The sequence below is a fragment of the Triticum aestivum genome, chromosome 4A (genome assembly GCF_018294505.1).
Source record: "Triticum aestivum cultivar Chinese Spring chromosome 4A, IWGSC CS RefSeq v2.1, whole genome shotgun sequence".
In the NCBI taxonomy this organism is placed as follows: domain Eukaryota; kingdom Viridiplantae; phylum Streptophyta; class Magnoliopsida; order Poales; family Poaceae; genus Triticum; species Triticum aestivum.
In genome coordinates, this window is record NC_057803.1 from 699,009,269 (window position 1) to 699,034,213 (window position 24,945).

Genomic DNA, 24,945 nt, shown 5'->3' on the forward strand with positions numbered 1-24,945 from the left:
ATGGTGGAATTGCTCGGGATTAGGGATGGTCTCATGACATGGCCCATGCAGGGTGTGGTGAAAGTTTGGGTGCATTTCGAATAAGCCTCCAGTCATGCCGCTTGTAAACCACACCATCTATGAGCTAGTCTGTGGGTACCAAGAGGGAACGTGTCCGGTTTGTGAAGTGTTGGTCCTATTGCTTCGTTGGCCTCAAAACATCTTGTGCTCTCAAAGGACGCAATCCCATGACACATGCCAAGCCCCCACATTTTCCAAACTCACGTGCAATATTCGAGTCATTTATTGCACCGCTAGGGTTTCAGCACTTGAAATTGCAGATCTGGAAGGCGGGACATGAAATCTTGCCTAGAAGCGGCATGCAAAATCCTACGTGATGTCTTTGCAACATGCGTAGGCCACGTGCTGATGATGTAGGGGCAGGTCCTACAACCAGGGTGCGAAATTACCTCTGTGGCATGCCTGACGCGACCGTTAAAATCCTCGGAAAATTGTATGATGGTGGAATTGCTCAGGATTTGGCACGGTGTCATGACATGCCCATGCAGGGTGTGGTAAAAGTTTGTGCATGATTCGAATAAGCCTCAAGTCAGGATGCTTCTAAACCACACCATCTCCGAGTTAGTCTATGGGCACCGAAAGGAACATGTCCATTTTGTGAACGAAGTGTTGTTCCTGTTGTTCCATTGGCCTCGAAACTTCTCGTGCTCTTAAAGGAGGCCATCTCATGACACATGCCAAGCCCCCACATTTTTCGAACCCATGTGCAATATTTGAGACATTTATTGCACCGCTAGGGTTCACTGCCGGAAGTTGTAGATTTGCAAGGTGGCACATGAAATCATCCCCAGAAGCGGCATGGAAAACCCTACGTGATGCCTTTGCAACATGCGTAGGCCATTTGTGGAGGGGGGTTGTCATTTCCGAGAGCTGCTCTCGGTATTGGTGAATTTTTGAGGCTGCTCTTGGTAAAAGGGTAACCTAGATCTAAGGTATTATCCTTTACGGAGTGAGACTCTCATAAAAGGTATAAACCCTAGATCTAGGACCTTTACCGAGAGCCGCATCGAAAGACGCTCGGTAAAGGTCCGTGAGACAATTAAACTCTTCCCGCGGTGTCTTTTTCTCACTTCTCTCTCTTCCTGCGCCCCACTCTCACCCCACCTCACCGGCACCCCCACCCCATCTTCAAGCTAGACTATCCTGGGCACACTAAGAGAGCTTAACCGCCGACCCTGCCATTATCGACCATCTCCTCAAGACAAAATTCAGTAAATAGAGCAGGGTTTTTCTTGCCCATCATTTTTGTTCTTTCTCTCTTTATTGCTAACCAATAAAAAGGTGTTATATGGTTCTATCTGCATGTCAGCTGTTAAATAGGATTCTGCAAAATTTTAACAGAGGATTGTGAAAAGTCAGTGCTTAAGTAGTCTGTAGAAGATACTTCCATGTGCTATCAACCTTTGAATTTACACTCAAACTAGTCAGACTAATCATACTCCTTCCGTCCCAGAATAAGTGACGTGATTTGAATACACATTTCCGGGAAATTCTTCTTATTTATATCTTTCCACTTTAAATCAAGCCATGTGGATTCAGCATTTCAGCTCGTGGAGAGAGATGAATACTCCACCAAATCTCACACTTATGTGAGTATTGTTCTATGTCTCTCTCTCCCTTTAAATACACCACTCCATGTTGACCTATTGTTCATCCATCCACACTTCTAACCAGTGACTTTCTTATTGTTGGGCATATAAAGTAGGATATACGATAGGTGGGAAACACATAGATAGAGGCGACCAAACTAAAGGAACCAGCAAGATGAATGGACATGCAGGAATTGGAGACATCATGATATTAGCAAATCGTCTGTGTTTAATATCAGGCTGTTCAAATTGTTTGGTTGTCGACAGGTTCGATGATATTGATACATGCCTCCAGGAGCCAATTCATAGATCGGGAGTCCTGGCTGGTGGCGCGCTAGGTTCCCTGAGTCACTCGCATGGGCTACGGAGGGGTTGGGCATTGTTTCCTTCACCGATTGCTTCTCTTTGTAGGATTCGTGCAAATTTCATGTAGAATTCTCTCAAAAAGCATAGACTGGTGGTTTTTTTTCCTTTTCTTTTTTGTATATGCAATTCCTAGATCTTGAGTATGCAATGATCAGAGCAAGTCTTCCCTGATGACCACCGTGATATTTTCCTTTCGATCTTCGTAAAGGAACAATCATTTTAATTTAATTATGTTAAATGACCATTCAAAAAAATGGTACACATGTGCCAACATAGGCATGCGGCCACGCCCATTAATTAGGCATATGTTTTGAGTTGATGAAAACCAGAGATAGATCCACCTATCTTAGTTAACAGGGAACTTCTCCGTCATCCAGAATCTCAATAATAGCGGTCATAAGTTAAAATTTTAATTCGGTGCCCAAGCTCATCTACACCCGTGCAGAATAGCCGCATCCTCGTGAGTGATGATATTTTCTCACTGGTAATATTAATATTCAAAATGTTCCCGCATAAAATAAAAGTTTGCCAACAAGTAAAGGACCACACTTCTAGGCTACAATAGGTCATCGATGGTATTCACCTTATGGAGAGGAAATGAATTCTCCGCCAATTCGAGACTTGCAAGAATAATTTTTCGGTCTGTCTCTTCCTTCTTATATATCACCCATCTCACCAAACCATATAATTCATCCATTTTCACCTCTATTCCATGATTCTCTTATAAAACAAATATATTTGGACATTAGATTTGTGGAAACTAAGTAAATAGGAGACCATGCGAAGAGAACCAGAGAGAGATGCATGGTTGGATATGTAGGAATATGAGACATCTGGACATTAGCAAGCCATACTCGGTATGTTCTAATATATGCGCCACAGAGCCCTAGTACCATTGGACTAGCTACATACAAAGATACCTCAACCGGACCCTCCACGATATAGCCGTTACTTTGGTCTCGTTTGCGATAAAAAGATCGCTAATGCCGGTATTAGTTGATAGAAGCAAAATTGAGGATTGTGATGGCTTGTGTCATGAGGGGAGGAAGGGGTCCAAAAATGTTGACGTCATTTGTGGGTCTTCTGGAACTTTCACGTCTTCAATACAACTTTTTTTCACCAAACAACAAGCAGTCTAGGTTCTCCGCAATATCGTGTGGTGCTCAATTCCCATCCTCCCTAGATGCGAAGTCGCATAATCTTTTTCCATGATTCACATATTTGCTGTACCTGAATTACTATAGCATAATGAAGGCATTCATGAAACAACTTTATGCAAATAGAAGACAAAGATTAGCTAAGGATTATTGACAAATAAGCCTAATTTGTGCTCTCCTTATGATCTCCAACAAAACTTCTCCCTTCATAGATTCATCAAAATATGAGTATGATGCACACAACCGAATATCCAATTCTGAGCCCCAGCTCATCTGGACCAGGTGAACAGTAAATTCAAAACCATAAACTAGAAAATTAAAAAAACATTTTGTGCCTGTAAGATGATTGAGTGTGTGAGATGCGTGCAAAATTTCAAATGATTTAGACATTTCATTAGCTCTCAACAAAAAAAATATCAGGTCCGAACAATGCACAAAAAGTAAGAAAAATCACAGACCTCAAATTGGTCATTTTTGCTGAGAGTTACTCAGACACCTAAATGTTCTGGAATTTGGGACAGCCATCACACACTCAGTCATCTTTCTCCATAAAAAGTTGGAATTTTTTGATTTATTTAATATTTATAACTATTGTTTTGGTTACTCCTGGGCTCATCAGAGCCTGGGAGCCAAAACGCTGCTCTTATTTTATTAGATGTTGATTACCGAAACACGTGATTGTAATAATGGTGGCCAATTCGTACGATAAAGCTACAACAGATGGCTATAAAAGTTGAAACTACAAGGTCCCGAAAACAACATTAGGCTGCCTAGTGTATTTGAGACCCATCAACAGCTGGCCAACATCTTCAAACGATAATAGCTACAAGATATAAGCAATTTTAGAGTTAGGGCAGTCATGCATACCTATGTTTGAGGAGTCCGCGGAGCGTGCTGACTTACGGTAGATGGTGGTCGCAAGAGCTTGGCCTCTGATGGCTCATGATGCAGGCTTGAGGCCACCAACATGGCACACCAGTCTATGTACACACGTGTGCTCGCACCGTGTTTCTTTGTCGGGTGCGCCTGCGAAGAGGCTGAGCACACAAACCTAGTGTTTATGATGGCAGGTGTTGTTGGCCAGAACTAGCACAGTCTTTGTGTACGGTAAAGGTTTTCCAAAGGATTCCCTTGCAAATTTCAAGGAAAATCAGAGAAAATAAGTTAGAGTAATGACATTTTTAAAACAAGTTGTACAATGTAGACGGGCACACACGCACACACACCACTGTACACACACTCACAACGCCTAAAACCTACTATCTCCATTAATTCACAAATATAAGATGTTTTGTATATTTTAATATGAACTATATACGGACTGAAATGAGTGAAGAAACACATCAAAATGTGTTTGTGTACATCCGATTCACGAAAAGTGACACACAAAAAGTGAAACATCTTATATTTGTGAACGGCAGGAGTACTAACTAGAGCAATGGAACATAAAGATTGACAAAGTTTCACCACATGCATCTCACTGTGGATGGGAGTATCACATCCTAATGAAATAAGAATCCTCTTTATAATGACAAACATGGAGTCAATTATTAGATATTATCCCTAGTGTCATGGGGTATTTCCACCCTCTGAAGTGCACATCTTGAGTGCACAAGGCATCATTATTGTTATTAACAAAACATAACAAAGGAAAATATTATGTAAGTAGAAACTATCGTATACACAAAATGAAAATAAAAATAACTAGAAGTGAAAAGTAAAATTAAGAGATTAGAAGTATCAAGGGAGGGGTATGACATTTGTAAACAACCATTGGAGAAATAATTATGAAACCAAGTTAAATTATTGTGGGGCAGTATCCCTGCCAGCCTATGCTTTTTATATCGGTGAGGCATAGATTATACTGGATGACCAGATAATTACCAGGGCCACGTAAAAAGACTGAATGGTTACCAATATGTAAGAGACTGTCTTAGGATGTAGCAGGACATTGGCATTCACATCGAGTACTGTTCAAGGTACATCTCTCCCTTTATATATACTACTACATCCTGAACACTATACATATATTAGTCATTCGTCTTCACTTCCTAATTCCCACTAGTGATTCTCCTAATGGCACATACATTAGCACATAAGATAGGTGGCAACCACATAGACAAGGGAGATGGTGATAAAAAAAAAGGAGCATTTGTATGTGCATATTGGATTAGGAGACGTCAGTACATTAGATAATAGTGCGTACTGGACAGATGGCGGATCATATTGTTAGGTTCTCAGCATGTTCGATGATTTGTGCCAGGTTGTCCTAGTGCTGATAGATTAGCCACAGACGAAGTTCCGTCCGTTGCTTTGGTTCAGTTCTTATGGTCGTGGCATAGAATGAGTTCAATAGTGCTGAGTTAGGTGTTGTGTATTAATTTTCCGTATTGTGTTGCTTGGGTTTGTTTCTCGCTGCCTGTTGCCCACAAGGTTTGTTCTTAGCTGAGGTCATGGCGTGCAGGCTGTATTGGGAGCTGGGTCCTAGGATGTGTTATCTGTTCTATGCTAAATGGAATTGGGAGCTTTTCTCCTCAATTTTGAAAAGCCAGAAGGTAAGGTGGCTTAACTGAGAAATCAGGCGACAAAATATTCAAATCAGTAAGAAGTACAAACAAAATTTAATCAAAGGAAGAGACTACCAACCAATAAGCCTTATTTATAATGTCTCAAATATCTCTACTACAACTTCCAATGCCAACGAGTAATGTAATTATCAACTATGATGCACCCAAATTACTTTCTTATATGCCGAGGGATTGGAAAAACTGAGCATGATCCTAATATGGTGACCAATTTGAACAAAGGTAACCTCAGCATTATTACAATGCTTAGGCACAGACAAGAATAAAATAGAATTTAGGATATTAAGGCTGCCTAGTGCATTTGGGACACATGTCAACATCTTACAAACCTCTTCAAACAACAATATCATACTCTCGCCATGATCTCCAAAGTAATACAAGTAGCATAAAAATCAGGTTTTTGGATAATTTCATCCCAAACTACAAATTACAGTGTGGCAAACAAGTTAAACGTACGTCCTAGTGCTAGAGCCCATCCTCCTTTCTTTTAACCAAAATAGAAAAACAGCATTGTACCAGAGGAAGAAAGTACGTAGAATAGAGGAGGCGTTGTACAAGGGGGAATACAAGTGTACACAACCAGGTCAAGTGAGCCTCACACTAGGCTTGGCGAGCCCACCTCGCTACACCAAACTGACTCTTACCAATTTATATATGTTCAACGTCTTTGTCTATCGGGAGGTAATTAAACAGGATCTCTCACATGCAAGGTCGGGGCAGGGGGGGCTTTTCACGGTACATGACAGCGGCATAAAACATGGATATTTGTGTGCTGAATGAGTGCATAATTGTAGGATCATGGGCTGAAAATCTCTTATGGGCTGAAAAAACATGCATAATTAAAGGAGGAGCTGATGATATTGTGGGGTGGAAGATAAGGATCGAAAAACGTGCATAATTGAAGGATTATGGGCTGATGTAAATTAAAGTTTCTATGGCCCGAAAAAACATGCATAATTAAAGGAGGAGCTCATGATATTGTGGGCTGGAAGATAAGGATAAAAAAATGTGCATAATTGAAGGATTATAGGATGATGTAAAAAACGAGCATAATTAAAATTCCTTTGGGCTGGAAAAAACAAGCATAATTAGAGGAGCTGATTACATTCCTATTCGGTGGAAGATACAGGTCGGTCTAATCTAGTTGAGGGAGCTGGTGATCTCTTCTCGGATTGCAAGGGTGTTGGTGTGCAAAAGAGTTTGTCAGTTAGTTTTTTTATCTTTTATGTGCTGCGTTTTCTTGCTATTGCTATTTTTAACACTTTCGAAAGTATCTTTGCAAAGAAATTAGTATTAAGAATAGCTTGGTCTGGTGCATATATAATAAAAAAAGGCATTTGCCTATATGTTGTTAGATGTACTGCAAGTCATATGTGATTAATGCCTTATTGATATGCTTTTATTTCTAGACTTTGGCGTGTGCCTCCCTGTTGCTGGATGTTGAATTGTTGGTCGCTTTGGTGGAGGGGACAAATTGCAAAAAAAAATCCAATCCAGGCATTGTTCTTGTACGTAACCAATAATTTTCTCTCACGTATGAACTCATGGTAATATGTGCCAGTTCTAACTAATGATTCTCTTATCGGGCATATACGTGAGCCCATAAGAGATACTCCATCTGTACATAAATATAAGATGTTTTAGAGACAACCAGAAAAATAGAGAGTATACCATAATGAAAGGACAGGAGAGATATGCAAACACTTTTTCGAGGCTTCTATCAACAAGTCGGGTGGCTCATACCTCAGACACAAAGCTCATGCCTTAGACTGCTAAGCTCCATATGGAACTCGGGTTGAATTAAGTCACTAGTGCGCCAAAACCAGTTGCCGCATAAAACTGAAAGGTGGAGGCGGGGAAATGAATTAGGGTTCAAAAGGAGGAAAGCGGGGAGAGAACGGTATCTTCACCCGGCTCAGCGCATCTTCTGGATTCAAAATCTCGTGTACCATACAATATTCTTATGCGGGCTCTAAACTCTCATCCTCCAAAGAGGTGAACTCTTCCCCCTCTCACATAAGAAAGGTTGGCCTAGCACATGTATACAAGCAGATAAATCTAGCAGCTATGTCATATAGGTGTTGCTGTCAAGTTGCCGTTCCAGTTAATTAGGATGCAATATTCAGTTTTGCTGAAGCCATGCCCACCGATTCAGCTATGTCACTACCTCTCCGGATGTCCTTTCTTCTGTTTGCTGGTACAACAATGCAAATTAATTCATAACATACCACAATGCTCTATAGTAGATTTAGAGAATTATGGGCACTGTACTTGCCAGCACTGCAGTCTGCCCCAACATGTCGGCGGATAATTTACCAGTACCAATTTTTTGATGAATGAGAAGTTGAATTGTGGTTGTCCTGAAACAGCAGAGTGACATGGTAAGAGCGAGAGATGTGCTTATGGACATCTTTGTTGCTAGGAAAGCCTTTCATGTCAAAATGATATGCACAAACTCTTACCAAACTCTATTTGCAGACATAAATTCATATTCGGCGAGTGATCAGCGCATAGGAATTTTCTCCCAAGCCATGAACATATTCTGAAAACAAGTTACCAATTTTCTACAACACTGTCCAAAACCTGAAAATATAGAAACATTCATGTCATTGTCCTCTCCTAGAAGACAGTGACATTGACCAAATCGAAACAAATACAGTGGCACCACGGATCACATATATAAGATGCTGAACATGGTAATCTTACTCTCAGCAAGTAGCAGCTAGCGCTGATCATGGCACCCCAGCTCTCCTCCCTCGCTGCATCCGCGGGCATATGTGTAGTCTCAGCTCTCGCCTTAGCCCTGATGGTGATCACCCTCTACATCATTGGCGTTGTTGTATCCTTTGCCGTCTTCCGCATCAGAAAGTTCACCCAGAGAGCCCATGATCGGCCGCCGCTCATCGGGACCGTCTTCCGGCAGCTCAACAACTTTGACAAGATCTTCGATGAGCATGTGAAGTATGCGCTCCTGCACCCCACCATTAGGCATGTCTATCCTGGGCACAGTGAGATTTTAACCGCCGACCCTGCCGTCATCGAGCATATCCTTAAGACAAACTTGCTCATCATTTTTCATCCTGGGTGGTTTTCCTTGCTCATCATTTTTGTTCCTCCTGTTTTTCTTGCTAACCAGTAAGATGGTGGTAGATGATTCTGTATGCATGTCAGATGGTAAATTGGATCCTGCAAAATTTGATGAGGATGGCCAAAAGTCAAAACTTGAGTAGTCTGTAGAACATATTGCCATGTGCTATCCACCTATGAATTTTCATTCAAGCTAGTCAGACTAATAATATACTACTACCTCCGTCCCACAATATAAGAGCGTTTTTGACACTACTTGATAGTACACTAGTGTCAAAAACGCTCTTATATTATGGGACGGAGGGAGTTCTATTTAGAGAGTAAACTGAGTGCCTGTGGAAATACTTTGTCTGACTATAATTTCGCAATGATGGATCCTATTTTATAGGGGCCTTCAACACGGAAACCGTGAAGGATCTGTTTGGAAATGGGATTTTCGTGACAGACGGAGAGAAGTGGCAACACCAGAGAAAGCTAGCAAGCCACGAGTTCTCAACCAAAGTGCTACGTGACTACAGCAGTGATGTTTTCCGAATGAATCCTATGAAACTGGCAGAGAAGACCTCAGCTGCAGCAGCTAACAGAATTACCATAAACTTGCAGGTACTTCCTCAATATAAACAGTATAGTACTGTAAGTGCTAAGATCATAATTCTAGCTTTAATAGTTCACTCTATGCATGTCAAATTTAGAACTTTAAACTACAAAAGAGAGAAGCAAATCAAATCCTAGACCTAAATGGCCAAATAAAAATTCAGTTAGCTATTCTTGGCAAATAACTGGAGTAAACATAGTTTCTTCAGAACTTCTGAATTGGGCTATGCATTACTAAGATTTCTGAGTGAGCAATGTAAAGATAAGAATTAATTGATTGCGGGTTTGAAGTTTGAGGTAGCACACTTGTACCAAAAGCTGATTGACATGATGCGCATTTGCTGCCAGTTTTCTTAATTTCTACCCTTTCCTCAGGACCTTTTGATGAGAACAACTATGGATTCAATATTCGAAGTGGGATTTGGTTTTGACCTTAACACGCTATCTGGATCAGATGAATCCAGCATTGAATTCAGCAAGGCCTTCGATGAGGCAAATTCTCTTGTTTACCATCGGTATGTTGATATGTTCTGGGAGTTGAAAAGGTATCTTAATATCGGGTCAGAAGCCAAACTGAAGAGGAGCATAAAGATAATCGACAACTTTGTGATACAGTTGATCCATCAAAAGAGAGAGATCATGAAGAACATAAGTGGCCATGTAAGTCAAACTGTATGATAGTTTGTTACAACTATTTCAAAATTTTACATATGTTTAATTCTATCTTTTATGATAAATGCAGAAAGCCAGAGATGACATACTATCAAGATTCATACTGGAAAGTGAGAAGGATCCTGGGACGATGAACGATCGTTACCTTCGTGACATAGTCCTCAGCTTCCTGATTGCTAGTAAAGACACCACATGGAATACCCTTACATGGTTCTTCTACATGCTCTGCAAGAACCCAGTAGTGCAGGATAAGGTTGCCTTTGAAATCAGAGAATATGTCGAGTGGACGCAAGAAGATACCAGCATGGAAATATTCACCGCAAGATTGAAACAAGGTGCTATTGACAAAATGCACTACCTCCATGCTGCGATTACCGAGACTCTCCGGCTGTATCCTGGTGTTCCGGTGGTACAAATCATTCCTCTTGCTATTCATTTTAATAGTAGAGTCCAAAAATAACAAGTCCAGATAGCTTCGACATAATCTAATTTGGATCTGGCATACACAGTAACTTAATTTGTGCTACACTTTTCAGGATGGTAAGATGGCAGATGAATATGATGTACTGCCAAACGGCCAACGAGTAATAAAAGGAGATGGAATGAACTACATGATTTATGCCATGGCTAAAACCTGACATCACAAAATTGCAAGAGAGGATAGCTAGCCATGGCTGAAACCTATTGATCAGCTTGTTCCTTTGAACTGTGTCTAAAACAAGGATCATTATATGAACTTTGCAGCAGTTGTCATAATATGATAGTACCACTAAGGCCCATGAAGATCATACCTTCCCATTTTATTATCTTCATGCTGAGAAAGCACACTTTCTGTCAGATATAGCGGCACGCCGAGCCGGTGAATATGCCTGGTTATGGTGGTACTGTTAACAGTAACAAAAATTGAGAAGGTAGAATGAAAACCAATAAGCCCATGCTTATTGCAATATAACTACTTAGTACATTTCTGACTTACAATCAATGTAATACAGCCTGAACAAAACGCCTAGTATAAATCAACACAACATGAACAAAAAGCGGATATAGTTGCTAAGGATCCATGTAATACAGAGCTATGACCAAGTTTTGAGTAGTTTGCATGTCAAATCTGTACAACTTAACAGGTTACAAATCCCACAACTCAACAATACATCTTGAAAGTAATAACTATCTCTGTTTAAGTATTCTAAAGCACTGCCAAAAGATGCACTATTCTGGTTCACTTTAGGAAATCAAGATGAATTCGACCTGTCAAGAAATCTCTGTATTCTCGTTCATCAACCTTGTGGCCAGCACCTTCCTTGTTCCAATCGCAAGTGTTTCTTCATGTACTTCCACAGTACATATGTTTGTTTTATAGCCCTAGATCAATTTCTCCATGAGCAAGAACACATGTAAATCTAGCCAAAGCTAGCCAACAGAGGCAGGTCGATTGATTTCTTCAGTAGCTTGCCGCGAACTTTTGTCATAGACTGATAATCAAAGGCTACCACCCAATTAAGAGGGAGCTGCCGAGACAACAATAGCTATCAACATTGCTGATCTCCGCGTACATGTCTTGGTCAAGACTACAGCAAGCCCTGCTCCTTGTGTACGGGCTGGTGTGACGTGCTACCTTTGTGTGCTTTCAGCTAGGTGCGAGTTGATCATGCGTTTGTTGATACACCCCGTCCCCAACTGTGATGATGCGTGCGTCTCCTTCCCCTGGCTAGATGGGAGCTCTGCCTATTGGCTTGCCTTGCCTTGCACACACAAAAATCCTCTACTCCAATCACGCTTATTGCAAAAACTAATTCCTCTACTCCAATCAGGCTTTTTGCTTCTGTGAATCCTTGTTTTCGTGTATTGAATCGCAAGATCATCAGAAACTTAAAGAACAAATCAAAGTCTAGGAGTCTAAATTCAGAATTCCAAATTGAGGAGGGCTAACCTTAATAGCAGAACTCGTGGAAAGTCCTGTAGATTCCAAATTGACAAGGACTAACCCGGCGACCTCGCGCTCGCGGTCCTGATGTGGCTCTGCATCTCCCGCTCCTTCATGATGCGGCCTGGATGTCCGCATCCAGCGCCTCTTGCAGCTCCTTCACAGGCCCGTCCACCACTGCCCCGCACCCCTGTCCTCCGAAGGCTGGACCGCTTGAGGGGGTGGAGCTCGCAGCCGGATTTGAAGAGAACGCGAGCGCGGGTGAGGGTGGCGGCGGCGGCAACCCTAGCTGGGAGGTCCGGCAAAGAATCAGCTGGCCACCCATCCTGCTTGCCGCCTTGACAGGTCCCTCTGCAACTGCCCCTGGAGGAAGAGGCGGAGGAGAGAAACGAGGAGGAGCAGAGGTTGCTTCGTGGGGAAGAGAAAACAGGGGAGGTGTTATCTGGCCGATATTCTTTTCTTTTCAGCTATCTGTTTTTCTCCCTCGCCCGTCCCTAACGCCCACGTGGCATAGCTCCTCGCTCGACCCTTGGGCGACTGTTAATGGGTTGTATGTTCAATCCATATGTATAATAAATTGAATATACCATGAACAGGATTAAAAAGAAAAGTGATCTTGCCTTCTTGGTTTAATGTTGTGTGTAGGGCCAAGCCAAGGCCAACACTGTCACCCTGTTGTGGTGCTGCGTCATTAAGTAATCTACACAGTAATGAATCCTATTGTTATTGTTGTCACGCCTACTATTTTCTACTTGATCCTTTCGTCAGTTCTGTAACAAAAACTCCTCTGCTTAATTTATTTGACCTGGTTTATATTGCTGGACGGTTGCTGAGGCTCATGTTATCACCCATCACCAAATTTGTCACACTCTTTCCTGAAAGGGCATTAAGACCTAACGATTATGTGCTCCGCATGATTAGCATGTTGCCAAATCGGTTGCGCTGCATCATTAGGCCTTAATTTTTGCCTCCTCCGGATGGCCACTAATCCATGTTGGCCCCTTTGCCCCTGGCGTGGATCATAGCCACCAGTTCATATTAAAGCATTATCGCCTCCATGTAGTATTTTTTGACTTCCAGTTTAGAACATTATCTGCCCGGCATCTTCAACTTCTCTTGCCGTCTGACGATAACAAACTGAAGTATGCACAAAGAAACAGCACAAGAAATCATCATAGGGTCATCCATCTAGTACATCTTAAGAGAACAGAAACAAAATAATCACTGCAAGTTACGAAAGGGGAATATCAAGGATTTTCGGTTAGCTTGATCCTGTATACTCATGTACTCCTAGTTAATTTACCAAGCAGTTTCAAAACAAAAGCAATGGAACTTGAGCTGAAATAGAACTTGATAGCCTGTACAGTGAATATATGCAGTGAATAGAAATTGACAGGTTTTCTTGACTGAATTCAGTCCTATACAGTGAATATATGCAGTCAATATACAGTCATTGTAATTTTTGGGAGTAACTTTTGGTGTCAAATCACTCAAGCGGTAACTGAATTTTCAAACTGAACTTGACACAATACTATTTTGATGGGTTTTATAATTGTGGTTATATACTCTATAAATTTATTCATCAACATGATTTCTTTATTTTTTGTGTCATATATTTTACATATCTTTAGTAATTGAGTTCGGTAACTGTTTTCACTCTGTCCTGAAGGTTTTTGTTTTTCAGCAGTTAATTGATGGTTTGATACATAATACATTTCATGCACAGGGTGCTAGAGTTGCACTTAACTTGCTAAAATCATCCCCTTGTTCTTACTGGTTATAGAAATGGACAGGGCATGAACAGTGCTACTCTAGTATCTAGTTGGGGAGGGACAAATGGACAGGGCATCACTGTAGCTGTACTGCACAACAAACTATTAGTCTTAGGATTAACACTCCTCATATGAGATGAGAGGTTTTTTTTAAATGGCTTCTTGTAGTTTTGAAAATTCAGTTTATTCGGTTACTGAAAATTCAGTTAGGCACACAAATTTCAGAACTTTTGTGTACCCTAGTACTTGGTGTTTGTAGAAAACCATGAGTGTCAATGTGACTAGAATTCACTTGTTCTTATATGGGTGAAACTTCACTTGTTTAGCTAGAAGACCAAAGTGGCATCTAGAATTATGTCAGTTTTGTTTTGTAACTAGAAGACCAAAGTGTGTTACTCACCTGGGATCTTAACTGTTGGGGGGTAGTATTGTAACTAGAAGACCATGTCTTTTCAGAATTGAGCTAAAGATTTGGGGGGTAGTATTTCTGATTTTAGAGCACCTTTGCTGGATGTATTTTACAGCAGCTATTGGAATCAAAACAATTTTTGTGGGTTGTCATGTTAAGTTGAGTGAATTTTTGAACAATAAAATGTTTATATCAGTGGCAGTCTTGCATCTGTTACCTTGTTAGCTACTTTCAGTTGAAGTCTTGAACAATAAAATGTTTATATCAGTGGCAATATTGCTTGGACAGTAGTATGTATGCTCATCACTTTATGTATGGTGTTATGCCCTGTTATCTCTGTTCAGTTGACTAATGAAGCACTAGGCTCATCCATGGTACAAGTTCACCTGTGAACACTTGAAATTAGTCAGTTCATCTTGTACTGATAGATGTAAATTGTGTCCAGTTGGCTTTGAAGCACCAGTTTTTCCTGTTTCTAACTCTAAATCTGATATAAACCATACTGTTGGTATAAGTGGTCTTTTGTATATGTGCTGATGCTTTGTTAATATAAAGCTATAGATGATGTGTACTTCTGATGATGCTACTTGTGATCTTCTGAACTGACCCATTGGTGACTTGATTACGCGGGGATAATGATTTTGCAGGTGCCCCGAGAGGCCCTTGAGTTTGGCGGAATGTCGATTAACTTACGTTCCAGCAAATTCGGGTACTCCATATGTCCTATTTTCAGCAAAGGTCATGCTGAAATTTTCCATGAATTTTAGCATGACTTTGCTAAAAATAGGACATATGGGGTACTTGCGACTAATGCATGAGCCGGGGTATCTTAGTACTTAATTAAGTAGGATCAACTGCCCCGCCATTCTTGCTGCATTAAACCATAGGTGGCAATAGAGCCAAGTGATTAGGCCCAAGCGTCGACAAACCCTAAATGATAAAACCTTGGCTTTTAGGGTGCCTCGGTGTCGATAAGAACCTAAATGATGAAAGCTTAGGCTTTTAGGGTGCCTCGGAGTCGACAAACCCTAAATGATAAAGGCTTAGCTTTTAGGATGCCTCAGTGTCGACAAACCCTAATTGATGATTCCATGATCTTGTTCCTTGACAATAACCAACTTTTTGACCAAACTTTTTTTCTATTTAGAGCGAAACATGGCCAACAACGATGAGGCCGGCGGTTTGGGCGGCAAGCAATTCTGGGAGCTATCCCAGGAGATGGAGGAAGAACCTCACCGCTATGAGGACGTCGCGGAAGACACCGATCCTGACTACACAACCCCTAGTGGCGTCGGGGATGACACCACTGATGGTGCCGCCGAGGATGTCACCATTGATGATGGCGGCGCACGCACAGATGGAAGCTAACTGAAGAGGCAACATAAGGATCGGCGCCCGAATGTACTCGGCACCGTCAAGGAGGAATTTACTGAAGTGAACTCCGACGGGCATCCAACGGCGCCCAAAGAATTAGTCAAGGGGTACTCGGTTCAGCTCGGGTGCATACTCTGGAGCACCGTCTCGATCAACACCGAGAACCTAAGGCATAAGGACCGAGGGAATTTGCGCAGCCTCCTCTTCACGAAGCTGCACGAACGATACAAGTTCCCCGCTGACTTTGCAAACACGAAGATGAGCACGTCCCTGTCTACTTGGAGAAGCTCGGTGAAGAGAATGATTGAAAAAGGTGATAGTTATGAGAAGATCCAGGAGAAATATCCTCCGATCAGCGAAGATGACTACAAGGAGTTCAAGATCAAGTGTGAGAGCAGCGCAACCGTGGAATCTAGTCAACGGGGGAAAGAAATGCGGGAGTTGAACTTAGGGGTCCACCAACTCGGTCCCGGCGGTTACAGAGTGGTGGAGCCTATATGGGACAAGGAGGACGCGGAGCGTGCCGAGCAAGGACTACCGCCCTGCTTTGAGAAATACCATGACAAGCAGACCAGGAACTTTGTCAGGGCCCGGTACAAGAAGGACCCGGTAACAAAGGAGCTTACCACGGATCCGAAGACCAAGGCGCTTGAGGTTGTTCTGGTAAGGAATACACCCCCGCGTAATTAGCTCCATATGGATGCATTGTAATTAATGAAGCCAAATTTCTAAATGGTTCACATTCCTTCTGCAGGAGACTGAAAGCAGTAGCGCGGGGTCGTCTCAGAGCTCCCCTGCTTGGGACAACACTCTAAATAGGGCGTTGAATGTAATGAAAAACAAGGATAAGCTCAGTAAGCCGTCGTCAGCTGGTCGTGTGGCCGGAAAAGGCTTGTCCATAAAATGGTCATCATACTATACCGCTGGTGGGCGAAAGGAGAGAAAGACCATCTCGGAAAGCCAGTTGCAGGAGGTTCAAGAACTCAAGGCACAAGTGGCGCGGATTCCGGAGATTATCCAAGAGCAATTGCAATAACAACTCGGAACAACGCTCACCGCCATGGTGCCTACCTTGATTCAGGGGCTGACGGAGTGGATTGCGGGCGGCCAACAGGGGCAACCCCCGATTCCCATCTTCACGGCCAGCAACTCGCACAACACGCATGCGCCGCCATTGGTGTCTCCGCCGGAGGCGGTATTCGTGTCTCCGGCGCCGGCACGGGCATTGGAGCTTAATGCACCCGGCGGGTGTACGCCGGCCGACACCTCGCCAGCAAGTGGCCCCTCCGTCAGTTGCACGCCCGCTGTTGGCGGTGCCTCGACATTAGCCGAGCTCGACGGCATCACGGTAACTAAGCCGCTCGGCTGATGACTTCATCTCCTTGCCTTTGACTGGGCATCCCTGACGCCCTACATGTTTTCGCAGGGCGTCGCCGATGTTCCATGCACTCTCCTGCACTTCGTGGGCGGCGAGTTGATCGAAGTCGCCAAGGGCAGAATCGTTCAACCGGCCAACCCCGTGTTCCACGGTAATCTGATGCCACCCATAGTGTATAGGGTTGAACTGGTTCGGGTGCGCCAGGCTGCGACGAGTTGTTACCTCCGATTCAACCCGCTGGGGCCGACGAAGATGATGAGATGACCCTCAGCGCCTGCGTAAGCTGGCCCCTGCTTTGGCCGAAGAGCCAGATTCATTTGGGGGCGGGGGACAACACACCACAGACAAGACTGCCAGTCGTGCCGGCGCCAAGCCATGGCAAGAACGCCGCAACGCTACCGGACATGCCGGACATCCCTATGGCACAGGATCCAGACATGCATATGGCACAGGATCCAGACGACGACGACAATGACGATGGTACATTTACCAACGTCGATAAGTACTTTGCCGAACATGGGTACGGTGATGAATTATGCGGGCCTCCTTCTCAAGAACCCAACCTGAAAAAGACGACCGCGATCTAGCTGGTACCACGAAGAAACCTAATTGCAACAGGCGTTGTCTGGCGTTCAGTTCTCAGGAGACGCCTCCAGCTGCTGCCTTCACCGAGCCTCAGATAGCCGAGGTGCGAAATATTATCAGCCCCAACACGCTCAACAAGGCGGTCTGTGAGCAGAACTCGATCCCATTACAGCAGATCAAGAAGAAGGGATGGAAATGAAATACTAACAAGGGCGCCGGTGCGAGCCAGGCGACACCGAGTATGATCCGTGCTGAGGACGGGCCACCTTCACCTAAGGATATCTCGAGGAGGGTGCATGTGGCGGGTAGGGCGATGCTACCGACAAATATGCTCAATGCTGCAACCGGTGCTATGCAGAGTCTGCATCACAGTTTTCTTTCTTTGGAGAAGCGGCGTCTCTCCCAGAATGATGTGGCATACCCGGTTTTCGTGGCCAAGGTTCCAGAGGGCAAGGAATTTGTGGATGGTGCCATCAGGGGTACGATCGTCCTGCGGTTTGATGACATCTTTGCTATGTCTAACCTTCATCCGCTGCACTACACCTTCGTTCGGCTGTTTTCGCTGAGTATGGAGATGCGGATCATTCGAGACAAGACCCCGAACATCGTGATAGTCGACCCCTTCTACATGTGTGCCAAGATCTTGGGCATCGCTGGGGACCGGCAAGTCGCGAGTTCACACCTCGAAGGCGTCATTCTGGCAAACCCAGATAAGGATAACTTCCTCGTGCCTTACTTTCCCGAGTAAGTCATCCCCTCACCGCCCCGTAACATATGATTTCTTAGATTTCGATCATTTTTTTCTAACATTCCGTGTTTTGTGCAGTGACACACATTGCACACTCATCGTCTTAAGCCCAAAATACTCCTTGGCCACGTATTTTGACCCGGACCGTGAGTCGAAGATAGACTACTCAAATATGAAGAAAGTTCTTGATGATGCTCTCCCCGGCTACGCCAGATCTGGAGGCACCTTCAAGAGGCTAGTTCATAGGTACGGCAAGCACGTGTTCATCCACAATAAGACGTTCCCCTGCGTTAAGTAGCCGCCTGGCGGTCAGAAGGATGCCTACTATGCCCTCCATCACATGCGGGCGATCGTACGGGACTATAATCACCTTCTGCTACCAGATAATCTCAAAGATTGGGCCACTATCTTGTCGGCAATCCAGGACGCGGACATCAGACAAGAATTCTTTCGCATCCATTCGGAGTTTGCGGAAATCATCCATCAATATGTCCTTCATACCTCGGGGCAGTTCTACCTCAGATCTCAACCGTCCAACAGTGAGATTGAAACAACGCTACAAATGCAGGCTGACAACGCCCGCAATTTCATGACCATCACGAAAGACGGCGGCTTCATCCACGCTCCGGTCCCCTGAGTCGAGTCGAAAGTAGTGATGCTATCTGAAATGTCGATTGGCTCATGTTGTAATATTAAACTTTAATGAACTTGTATGTCTCTTTGGTTTGGATAGTCGTTCAACTTATATGTAATTGATGCTATTTATTAGTAGGACGATGAATCGTGCTGTTATAGTTGTAATATTAAACTTTAATGAACTTGTATATCTCTGCGAATTGCTACTAACGTTTTGTTTGGCTAGTGCATAGAGATGTCGTCGTATGTCATGTACAAGGGTAAGGTTCCCGGAGTCTACAACGACTGGGAGGAGTGTCCGAGACAGGTTCACCGTTTCAGCGGTAACAGTTACATAGGGTACACCACTAGGGCGGAGGCCGAAGTTAGATACGCGCGGTATCTAGCGGGAGACAGGAGGGAGCGCTGGAGGAACCGGATGAAGACCAGTTTCATCGCGATTATGCTCATCGTGATGACCGCAGCTCTCTTCTATGTGATGGTAGTTTAGATGATCGATATCGACTTGTAATGTGAAGACAAACTCGCTACTCGCGGTTTCGAGACATGTAATGTTATAACTTTGTTCAGTATTTGAAATTCGGAGACTAATATGATGAATTGTATTCGGAGACTAATCTTCTATTGTATTCGATAAATCTGCTGTTGTTGTGCTCTCTATATTATGTGCAATAACATGTTTTGTAACCTGTGCAAATATCAGAAAAGAAAAAAAATCCCTAATATTCATACTAATGGCGCACCACTCAACACACTAATGGCGCACTGCAGAAAGGACACTAATGGCGCACCACACCCTAGTGCTCCATTAGTATACCAAATCACATGGGTACATATGGCCCCCTGGGAGGCATACTAATGGCGCACGGTGGGCTATACTAATGGCGTACTGCATGGTGCGCCATTAGTATAGCAGATACTAATGGCGCGCCATTAGTATTTAACTCTAATGGCATGGTGCTAGTGGTGCACCAGTAGTATGCCATTATTAGGCAAAACTGGTGCGCCACTAGCAGGCCTTTTCCTAGTAGTGTATAAGGCACATATATTTTTTTCGGGAATATTGGGCACATATATAAGCCCATAAGGTAGGTGGCAACCACAAAAATAGAGAGTATACCATGATAAAAGAGCCCATAAGATAGGCGGCACATTTTTTCCAGTATTTTTGTTTGGTTTTTGGTTTATTTATTTTATTTTTTTCTACTTACATATAAATACATAGAGTTTTTGAGTGATTCCTTTTGCTTTAGGTCACAAAAATAATAAACTTTGTGTTAGTGCCATTAGTTTTCAAATTTGATAGTTTAAATTTGAAATTTTTATGAATCACTAGTTTGTGAATAACTTTACTTTAAAAATAAATTTTTGAGTGATTCTTTTTCCTTCTATTCAATATTAGTGTTTTTTATCATTATGTTCAATATGGTAATTTTTAGGTTATTTTAAATAGGTGTTCTAATCAAAACAAACTTTGTTATTTTAGTTTGCTAATAATGTTTCTAACAAAAAATACTTTATGTAAATTCTTTTTGTTGTTATGTTTTGAACAAAATAATATTTTAGTTAATTCTTTTTAGTTCATTCTTTTTTGCTATTAGAGTTTTATAAAAGTTTTCTAGTTCATTCTTTTTGCTATTAGTTTATTCTTTGAGCTAAATGACGTTGAAATTGAAAATCACTGCAAATGAAGTCTGAGCAGGTTGAAAGTTGGTATGGTATCATGATTTCACCCACATAACATGTGCTAAAAATTTGAGAGGATTACGCATAAACTGGAAGCACTTCGTGTACAAAATGGACAATCTCTTTTGAAGTATCACAGTTTCGGACGAAAACTCATCTGTTACAAAGAGATTTTGTTTTTTGAACTTATTTGAACTCCAGACTTTTTGTGTGTTCGAAATGCACCATTCAGAGCCACATCCTCCGTTTTCAACCCTTTCTGACTTCATTTGGTATTTTTCATGCACTTACTGAGTTTTTTGAGCTAAATGATCCTGAAATTGAAAAGTAAATTCTCCATAAAGGACTTCGACATTCTTATCCTGTGGGGCCTATAAACTCCCATCCTCCAAAGACTGCGGCCTATTAATTTGGCCGAAAATTTTGGCATCCCACTGAACTACAACTTTCAAAATTTTGGCCGAAAACTATCAATTTTTTCGTAATATGTCCCCAAAAACTACCGAAAATGATTGATGACCATTTTAAATTTAAACACGTTTATGACAGGCGGGACACACCCGTTAGGGCTGATGTGGCAGGAGAGTCAATGCCGTTCATTTTGACCATTATGTTGACCGTTATTACAAGTGGCACCCACACCTCATCATCAACCTTTTTTCCTCCTCATCCTCTCACTCTTGGCATTTCAACAAGCACGTTATGTGCATAAGACCACAGTTCCGCACCGACCGCATTGAGCAGTGGACGGAGTAGCAGTCGCCGGTGGCTCTTGACGACGAGCCTAGGCGTAACATCAAGCATCCAAGAAACGAAGCAGCTATATATGTGCCTTGTGTAGGCGTACTGTCTAGTTCTCGGGGATATATACCACACATGTCATCCTCCTGTGTGCTAGCAGCTGCCGTGCCGATGTCAAAGTGCTTCATCCTAGTGCACGGCATGGGCCACGGCAGGTGGTGCTGGTACAAGGTAGCCACCCTGCTCCACGTCACACGACACTGGTCTAACGCGTGGACGTGTAAGACCTCACCTTCGAGGTCTACACCCGCCCACTGCTGGACGCGCTCCGCAACCTCCCGGACGGCGAGATGGTGGTGCTGGTAGGCGATAGCTTCGACGGGATGAGCATCACGCTCGCAGCCGAGGAGTTCCGTGCCAAGGTCCCAGCCGCTGTGTTCATCACCGCCTTCATGCCGGACTGCGCCAGCCCGCGCCTCAAACTGGGAGCACTGGATTAGCTACTGCTGCCCACTGGTCTCCATGTGCATGAGAAGGTGCGGTGGTACTGTATTGCTACCCAACTGAAGGTGTAGCTGATGAAGCACCTCATGTTCCTAGCCACGGCCACCATGAGCTTGTGAAGGTGCGGCAAGGGAGTAGCATCAGGATCGTGATTCATCTTTGTGCACATGAGGTGCTTGTTGAAATGCATGTGAGGGAGGAGGAAGAAAAGAGATGATGTTGACATGTGGGGTCGACATGTCATAATGATCAAAATAAACAACAATGATTTTCCTGCCACGACGGCACTGACAGGTGGGTCCCGCCTGTCAAAAACGCTAACTCGTCTAAACGGCCATCAATCATTTTTGGTATTTTTTAGGGACGAATTATGAAAAAATTGGTAGTTTTGAATCAAAATTTTGAAAGTTTTAGTTCAGTGGGACGCCAACCCCAACCAAAGTTTCAGATCGCGGGCTAAGGCATTTAGCGGCTGGCTCTGTGCCAACGCTACAGCCGCTATCGCCGGCCATAGCGGCTGCTAAGCCATTTCGCGGCTACAGTCTTGTGCATGTATATCACACATCTGTACTAATACATGTGCATATTTTTCTCAGAAAACAGCATATTTTCAGTAGAAAACAGAGGATTCTCAATATAAATTCGAACATAACAAGTACAGAAGAGATCTGCAGCAGTTCAACAGATAAATAGAAACATAAATTCAAGACCGCATCAAGCATAACATCAGCAGTTCGGCACTTAGCTTCAGTAACAATAACAACATGTCCATAGTCCATTACATGGATCACAAAATCTTCAGAATTCATTTGTCGAAAGCACACATGAAAGGACAGAATAATAAGCGCCAAAATGAAGTTCATAGAGAAACCGACAAGCTCATATGTCAGAACCAGAACTCATGTCGGTGTCCTCGTCGTCATCACTTTCTGAAGCAGAGGAAGCAGAGAGAAGATCTTCTTGAGGAGTAACAGGGATCATCATCTTCTTCTTCTTACCATAGACATCCCTCTTCCTTTTCAGTAGATTAATAGCAGATGTTCCTGGTCCAACATGCGAGCTTGCATATGGAATATCTTGATCTTGATCTTCACCTTGTTCTTCATCACCATTTGGCACTACACCAGTGATCCATTCATCCTCATCATCTTCTAAAACATCTACCACCTGCTTCTCAATGGGGTCCTTGCGTTTGTTTAGTTTCTTGTCCTTCAGTTTGGAGTTGAACTTGATGAAAACAAGGTCACTCATCTTGTCATGCAGCATCCTGCTGCGTCTCTTCGTGTGAACCTACAAAATGAACAAATCAATATCTCAAAGGCTGCAGCAAGCATAACATTACCAGATAAATAGAAGAAGTATAATCAAGATCACTAGTTCTGCACTTAAGTTCATAGAGAAATTGACAGCATCACAAAGTCCTCAAAATGGATTGAACAATGCATTTAAGTGGAAATTGTTGGAAATATGCCCTAGAGGCAACAATAAAAGATTATTATTATATTTCCTTGTTCATGATAATTGTCTATTATTCATGCTATAATTGTGTTATCCGGAAATTGTAATACACGTGTGAATACATAGACCACAACATGTCCCTAGTGAGCCTCTAGTTGACTAGCTCGTTGATCAACTGATAGTCATGGTTTCCTGAATATGGACATTGGATGTCGTTGATAACGGGATCACATCACTAGGAGAATGATGTGATGGACAAGACCCAATCCTAAGCATAGCACAAGATCGTGTAGTTCGTTTGCTAGAGCTTTTCCAATGTCAAGTATCTTTTCCTTAGACCATGAGATCGTGTAACTCCCGGATACCGTAGGAGTGCTTTGTGTGTACCAAACGTCGCAACGTAACTGAGTGACTATAAAGGTATACTACGGGTATCTCCGAAAGTGTCTGTTGGGTTGACACGAATCGAGACTGGGATTTGTCACTCCGTATGACGGAGATGTATCTCTGGGCCCACTCGGTAATGCATCATCATAATGAGCTCAAAGTGACCAAGTGTTTGGTCACGGGATCATGCATTACGGTACGAGTAAAGTCACTTGCCGGTAACGAGATTGAACGAGGTTTTGGGATACCGACGATCGAATCTCGGACAAGTAACGTACCGATTGACAAAGGGAATTGTATACGAGGTTGCTTGAATCCTCGACATCGTGGTTCATCCGATGAGATCATCAAGGAGCATGTGGGAGCCAACATGGGTATCCAGATCCCATTGTTGGTTATTGACCGGAGAGTCGTCTCAGTCATGTCTACGTGTCTCCTGAACCCGTTGGTTCTACACACTTAAGGTTCGGTGACGCTAGGGTTGTAGAGATATCATATTTTCTTTTGCTAACTACTGTAGCCTTACTATGCATCCTAGAGTGACACCATGTATTCCAGAGTTGCTACATGAACACAATGAAACACCTGACCTTCAAAGAAAACGATACAGCTGGCCAATTTGGTTTGGAGCTTGCAAGAGGCTTTCAGATGTTTTTCTATGATACATACCCCGCGTTAGCCAACAAAATAAGTCGATATTCTGTATGGATATAGGATTTGCATATTTTCTACTGTTTCTAGCGAATACAGACTAAGTCTCTGATTATTTGCAGGGTGTTTCTAATCTTTCTTCCTTTTAGCGTAAATAGAGGTATGGTGCCTAGACTTCAACTATTTATCCTATGTAGTATAATTGACATTAAAGTTATACAACCTTTCCAGATTTCTCAATATCATACCTAGAGATTATAATCCTTTCTTTTAGACCCATAGCCAGACTTTGAAACTGTTGCACATACATAAATTAAACTAGTTGCCTGTATTTAGAACTAAATCTGATGGGCCTAAATTCCCCTTGGACCCCCCATCCCCTCATTGTATTCCTATATCTCCAATCTCCTTTCTCCACCGGCTATCAGAGAATAGAGATCACATCATGAATTTGTTTTTTGTCAGAGATGTTCTCCCTTCACTATTGGCTGTCAAATTTGCGATGCAATCCGTCCCTATGTCGGCACAATCAGTAGAACAAAGCAGCTACCATGATTTTCCCATTGATCTCTTGGAGTGATT

The 24,945-nt window shown here is 42.9% G+C and overlaps 1 protein-coding gene and 2 long non-coding RNA genes across 3 annotated transcripts; 1 reads left to right on the forward strand and 2 right to left on the reverse strand.

Moving 5' to 3' along the window:
• Nucleotides 1-7,319: 7,319 nt before the first annotated feature.
• LOC123083212 (uncharacterized) lies at nucleotides 7,320-8,605 on the reverse strand. The gene is made up of 3 exons (XR_006439240.1): nucleotides 8,464-8,605; nucleotides 8,220-8,340; nucleotides 7,320-8,117 (listed from the first exon to the last, which is right to left on the reverse strand). It is a non-coding gene; the product is annotated as an uncharacterized lncRNA (long non-coding RNA).
• Nucleotides 8,468-10,751, forward strand: LOC123083211 (cytochrome P450 704C1-like). The gene is made up of 5 exons (XM_044505310.1): nucleotides 8,468-8,820; nucleotides 9,216-9,447; nucleotides 9,814-10,098; nucleotides 10,181-10,519; nucleotides 10,647-10,751. The coding sequence occupies exons 1-5, from the start codon at nucleotides 8,492-8,494 to the stop codon at nucleotides 10,746-10,748; spliced, it is 1,287 nt and encodes a 428-aa protein (XP_044361245.1). The 5' UTR covers nucleotides 8,468-8,491; the 3' UTR covers nucleotides 10,749-10,751.
• LOC123083213 (uncharacterized) lies at nucleotides 8,684-10,751 on the reverse strand. The gene is made up of 3 exons (XR_006439242.1): nucleotides 10,469-10,751; nucleotides 10,256-10,335; nucleotides 8,684-8,943 (listed from the first exon to the last, which is right to left on the reverse strand). It is a non-coding gene; the product is annotated as an uncharacterized lncRNA (long non-coding RNA).
• Nucleotides 10,752-24,945: the final 14,194 nt, after the last annotated feature.